The sequence below is a fragment of the Medicago sativa genome, chromosome 8 (assembly GCF_051527215.1).
Source record: "Medicago sativa cultivar Bolivia chromosome 8, Bolivia_mono, whole genome shotgun sequence".
Classification (NCBI taxonomy): Eukaryota; Viridiplantae; Streptophyta; class Magnoliopsida; order Fabales; family Fabaceae; genus Medicago; species Medicago sativa.
Genome location: NC_140756.1, coordinates 56054315 through 56060180, shown reverse-complemented (window position 1 = coordinate 56060180; position 5866 = coordinate 56054315). Strand labels below are relative to the sequence as shown.

The 5866-nt window shown below is 33.9% G+C and overlaps 1 protein-coding gene across 5 annotated transcripts; it reads right to left on the bottom strand.

The window, feature by feature from the left end:
• Positions 1-237: 237 nt before the first annotated feature.
• LOC146899714 (uncharacterized) lies at positions 238-5624 on the bottom strand. 5 transcript variants are annotated; one of them, XR_015023657.1, is made up of 6 exons: positions 4818-5624; positions 4316-4730; positions 4069-4218; positions 3651-3942; positions 1235-1376; positions 238-843 (listed from the first exon to the last, which is right to left on the bottom strand). XR_015023657.1 is itself a non-coding variant. In XM_085737952.1 (4 exons), the coding sequence occupies exons 1-4, from the start codon at positions 4973-4975 to the stop codon at positions 3898-3900; spliced, it is 768 nt and encodes a 255-aa protein (XP_085594078.1). In that variant the 5' UTR covers positions 4976-5624; the 3' UTR covers positions 3384-3897. The 5 variants fall into 5 exon arrangements, 2 of the variants coding, with proteins under 2 accessions (XP_085594078.1, XP_085594079.1); XR_015023656.1 differs by lacking the exon at positions 238-843 and having other exon boundaries at positions 1061-1376; XR_015023658.1 differs by lacking the exon at positions 238-843 and having other exon boundaries at positions 1061-1376; positions 4165-4218.
• Between the last annotated feature and the right edge of the window lie 242 nt (positions 5625-5866).

The following is a 5866-nucleotide window of genomic DNA, read 5'->3' as shown; positions in this document are numbered from 1 at the left end:
GGTTCCTTACGAGAATTTCTCTCAAAAAAGCTCACATAGCTTCCTTTTTTTTTCTTCCTCTCCACCTCATCCTCTAATTTCCACCTGAACTATGTAATTTCTTACCTTCATAGTATCCAATTCTTATTTGATCTAGTTAGTTTCTCATTATAATACTTAATTGGATTGAACCTCAGTATTAAACTAAGTTTCTAATTTTAGACTATATTTGTTTTAGGATTTCAAGCTTTCCAAGAGTTGAGATTTGCAATATTTATTAGGTTGAAGAAAATGATAATGTATACAAATAGGATGTCACAGATAAATTCAACACTTTAGTCAAAGATGCATCTTCCCTTCCCAACCCCACCTAGTTATATGTAAGACACACCTAAGTGTAACATCTTTAGTTGATTTAAATTATAGTGTAGTAAAGGATACACGTAAATTTCAAGTTGTTATAGCTCAATAGCTACATAGCATGCAATCTCAAACAACAAATCAATGTCCCTTTCTAGGACTAACTGAGGCAAGAGTATTAAGTTGGATGTGATGATTGATCCCTTTTACAGGTTTATTGAAGAGAAGATGGAGTTTCATTGACCTTACAGCCCATAAAACATAACCAGAACATCACAACATATGCACACTATCAAGGAATATGACTAAGGAAACCCTTGAATCCCTCCTTTTTCTCTTTTCTTCTCCAAGTTTTCCCTTTCTCTTCCTTTGAGCATCCAATTTCCAAAACAATACTGACACATAGATAGTAGATACTAGTGCACCCTCCTAATTAATCTAACCCTTTGAGCATCCTTTAAGTAAATAACTCATCAATTTTGGGGATGTTGCATTGGGCCCACCCTATTTCCAATAAAACCAAATTAAACATCAAGAGACCACTATGAACAAGGATACCTATAGTGTAAAGATATAAAAAAGATATGATCAAAATATGCAGCGCAGAAAAAATTTAGACGCGATAATTTCAGTAGCATTCACAATATTCTCAAAGGCCAAAAGATTCTTACTATATAAGTCACATAAATGGTGGAATTTATAGCGCGGTCAACACGGTAAGCAAGGGAAAGGAAAATCCATATTTAAAGCAGAGAAATATAAAAGTAATTTGGATACTTTCCTCTGTTCTTCACAAAGAAAAAAACCAGTAACAATTTTTACGAACTATTTCACTAGGCCAGAAAGTCATATTATTAACTGTAGTCTATAACCAATAACTAGGACCTTTATGTACCATGCTTAAACCTAGATATTTGTCTACCAGAGAACATAGTAGTAGTTCCCAATGTCTTCTTTTCAGCGAAGCCGAAAGCATCTGAGCAAACATTATTCTGCCAGCATCAGAAACCAACCAACCATTGCAATGCAAATGCGTACTGCCAAACATATAGCAGAAAGAGTTATTAAAAGCCCATAAAGTTCGTTATAAAGAAGTTTAAATAATCAGAATTTGAAATGCCTAATATATCATGCTATAAGTACAATGTGACACAAATTTATCAGCAGCAATTCGTTCAATATCAATCCAAAGACATAACCAGGTTTCAAACGAAAAATCATAACACATCATTTTATAAACATTTGAATCCGTTTAGTCACAAGATAACCAAAACGAAGACAGGACATAACAAATTATTAGAGCCTATTTGTTTTTCTGTTACCCACCCAAAGTACCTTTACACAACAAACATTTGTTGCTTCTCTAAAAATTGAGTTTTGTGACCATGCTACGTTTTCATATTGTGTCACTCTTTATAAACTCATTTCATGCTTTAACGTTATCCTATGTGGGACTAGGGTCTAGGATTTTTCCCAATACACCCCCACTCACACCCAGCACTATTGGCTTGGTGGTAAATGGCCTTGATTGATAGACTTTGATAGTATATTAGGTTATTATATTGGGCCTAACTCATCTTTACAAACCAGGTTGTAAGATGAGGGGTGCCACTCTTTATAAACTCAATGCAGGGATTATCATTATCCTTGTCTGGCTTGAGTTTTTCCCAATATGATCAACCAACTTTAAATCAATGAAATTGAAATTTACAATATCCAAATCTGCCACAAAAGCTATGTCAGTATATCTCAAACTACTTATATATTATACGCAATATCTACTTGTGTAACCTTTGTACTCATGGTTTGCAGGAATTTGTTAACATCAAAATTGATTGATTATTTTTACCATATAAGCCAAATAGCAGCGTAACATATAGAAGAAATTTGCCAATAATATTATAAGCATGCCAAACCATTAAACAGTAGCGTAGAATGAAAGATTACAATATTAAGCAATTGATAATAACAGTTCAGTGATAGCTTGAAAGCATGCAACACATTAACAAACAGATGGTGACAGAAGGTAGGGGGGAAAGGTTATATGTATTGTTTCTATCAATCTGCTAAATTGACAGATTTCTACGAGACACATTCCAACCATTACTGTGTATTTAAACAAGAGAAAAATCTCTAAAATCCTCACAAATGTAATTTACATTAACTAATTAATACTTCTTATGTGATAGAAAATATGTACTCAAGAGCATCGCTGTAAGACTTGGTCAATGACAAAAACATCATAATGTAATCTAATCTCCCATATGGAAACTATTAGAAGAAATATTGATGTTGTTGAATTGAAGTCACTAATTTATCACATAATAATTATCACCATTATATAAAAATGTAAAAACACTTGCAGAGAAAGAAACTCTTAACTGCTTCATGAACATCAAAAGTTTCACATGTTTCACAAAAAAGTGCAAGGTAATATTGTATGTCACAGTTCAATTGAGTGCAAATGCTACATAGAGGTGGCCTATTTTCTTGAATATTAGTAAAAAAAGATAATACTTTATCTTATTTTAGATTTTCTGGAAGATAAATCAAATTCATGAATATAGAGGTGATATTGATTCATCGAAGTAAAGACTAATGCCCCCCAAACAACACAGATTAAGTAACACAGACAATTAACGACAAGAACACACTGTAGAAAATCACTAAGTGGGATCACACATATCAAGCCTTATCCCACTAAGCGGGATTGGCTTTTTTTAACGCATATTTTGTCTTATTTTAGGTTTTCTAGAAGATCAATAAATCTAATCAATACGAAAAATCATAATCAGATTATAACAAAGAGAGTGCTTCATGGACAAAGATGACGTGGATCCGTCAAATCGAGCACAAAATACCCCAAATAAACAAATACTTGTTAGCAATGATGACCACACGAGTACAAAGCAAAAATTACTAAGTTACAATAAGTGGCATGAAATATATCCGTCAACTTCTGTAGGCATATAAAAGTTGTCACTTTCTTCAACCTTGTAAATATTGCAAAATTCAGTAAGCATGAAATCCTAAAAGAAACATTGTTTAGGGGAAAGACTATAATATTTTAGTTTAGTATAAATAGCCAATCCAAATCAGGCTTTTTTATAATGGGAAAAAATAGATAAAAGAAAATGTGGATACATTGGGGTTATGGAATTATGTAGTTCAACCACAGTATAGTTGAAAATGTGCGGATAGTAACATGTATATTGTAAAAATACATGGCATGTCTAATTGTCAACTAAAGCTAGCATTAATCAACTTTGATTCCGTAAGACAGATAAAAAAGAGACATTCAGACTTTTCACCTTTAAGAAGATACAGCTGGGTCAAATCTAATCTGGCACTTGGCAGAGCCCCTGGGAATTTCAAGTAATCTTTTGACAGAACAATACTTATTTGTTGGGTCCATTGAAGCATCGACATAAATAAGCATCGCCTCCAAAACAAGTCCATTCCGCAAAATATATTCAGCAAATGCCAACTCATCTTCACATCCTTGATATTCTTCTATCTGAATATAGGTTAGGTGGGATTTGAGACATCTAGGAACTGTTATTGACTGTGGCTCCAAAATGTTCTTAACGGTGAGTGTTCCTCCTATTAGCAACAAGGGACACCGTGACTCAAAAAATATATTTGATTGTGTATATATAGATATATACATGCATACATACATAGACAAACCAAATATTTGATTCAATTAAAGTTTAAAAGTCAACAAACCTTGTCGCTCTGAATTATGAGAAATTTAAGCATATGACATTTATCGAGCACAGTGACAAGAAGATTTGAGTTGAAGCAAGGGAGAATGAACTTTACATGATCTAATTGGCGAAATTCTGGATAATCTAGTACAGGGGCATGAAGTGTCCACTGCTTGTACATGATAAAAACAAGTAATGGCACAATATCAGTACAAAACTGCATATATGAAATTGAATACATATAAACCATAATAATAAAACTCCACCTTTGATGTCGAGTGACACATCTTTAGATGAACATAATCGCCGCCATCGTCTTTGTAATCTCCAAAGAGGTAAAGAATCGGGTCGAAATATTCACTTTCATGCAAGGAAAAGACATAAAGAAATGCCTCCAACATACTATGAAAGCTGCCAACGATACCCAATTTGATAAACTTGGAATTTACATAAAACTCAAAGTAACTCCAAGTGAAATTGTGATTGGTGGATTTCAACCTCGTAACTTCAGTCAAAGGTATGTTATTTAAGTAAAAGCCAATCTCTAGAGTTTCCAGCATGGGGCAGCCAGAGAGAAAGGAAACTTCTGAATCTACAATGAGTTCGCCAAGTCTCAGCCTCTTGATTGATGGAAAATAAACTGAAGAATGTTTAACCTCCACCTCGATTGCACCGTCAAGACTATTTGTTTACACATTAGAAATTCTATAAATACCAAGTAAATATGTTTGTAACATGTTGTATGTTGATAGCTTTAAATGAAGTTACCTTAGGGAAACGAGGTTGCTGCAGTTCATCAATAAGGAAGGAGAGAGTTTTACGATTTGATCAGCATATGATGGAATGATGAGAGATAGTTCTTGAAGGTTTGGCCCAGTGGCGGCACAGATCCACATTTCAACATAGTTGTTTTCAATGTTGCCCATGAATTGACAATCAGAAGTGATAGTGAGATGGAACTTCTGAATGTCGCCGGATTTGCGGAGGGCAAGCACAGAGTTAACCAAAAACCTAAACCTTTCATATACTATTTTTCTCCTTTCATGTCTTCTTCCAAATTATGTTGGAATTAGTCTTCTAATCACTTAATCCATTGAGTCTTCTTACATCAAGTTAACTAATAGGTGTGCTTCATAATCAGCTACCATGTTAAACACATGTTACATCAATACATTGGGCAAAATAGAGAAAAATTTATCCAAATTTATCCAATTCCCTTTAATATGACATCAATAACCCACACAGGTAAAATAGAGAGAGGGAATGAACGAGAGAGGCAATACCAAAGGAAAAATGAGATCGTTGTTAGCTTACCACGAACCTGTTCTTCTGCCGTCGCGATTAACAATCACAACATCATCAAGAACTTCGTGGTGGAGTTTTACGGCACTGACAAAGAGTGGACAAGACACTTGAGCGACTTCCGTCGTCTGTTGAGTCTTATGCAGAAGAAAGGAACTATGTTTTATGGTCGATATCATGAAGAAGAAGAAGAAGAAGAAGAAGAAGAAGAAGTAGAGAAATGGGTTTTCTAGAGAAGAAGGGAAAAGTGTTTTACGAAGATGAGAGAATATGACTGAGAACTACGTTACCTCTCTTCTCTCTTGTTTAGGGGGTAATTACCCTCTCATGATATCAACCAATCAAAATGTAATATGCATAGACAACATTAAATGTCAAATAAATGAATCAATTTTTTCTAAAAATAAAAGAGTTAATCTTAATCATAAGGTAACTTTTAATATTTTTAATTTTTATTTAGAGTAAATTACACTCCCCTCCACTTTTATGTTAAAATATACACTTCCCTCCCTTTA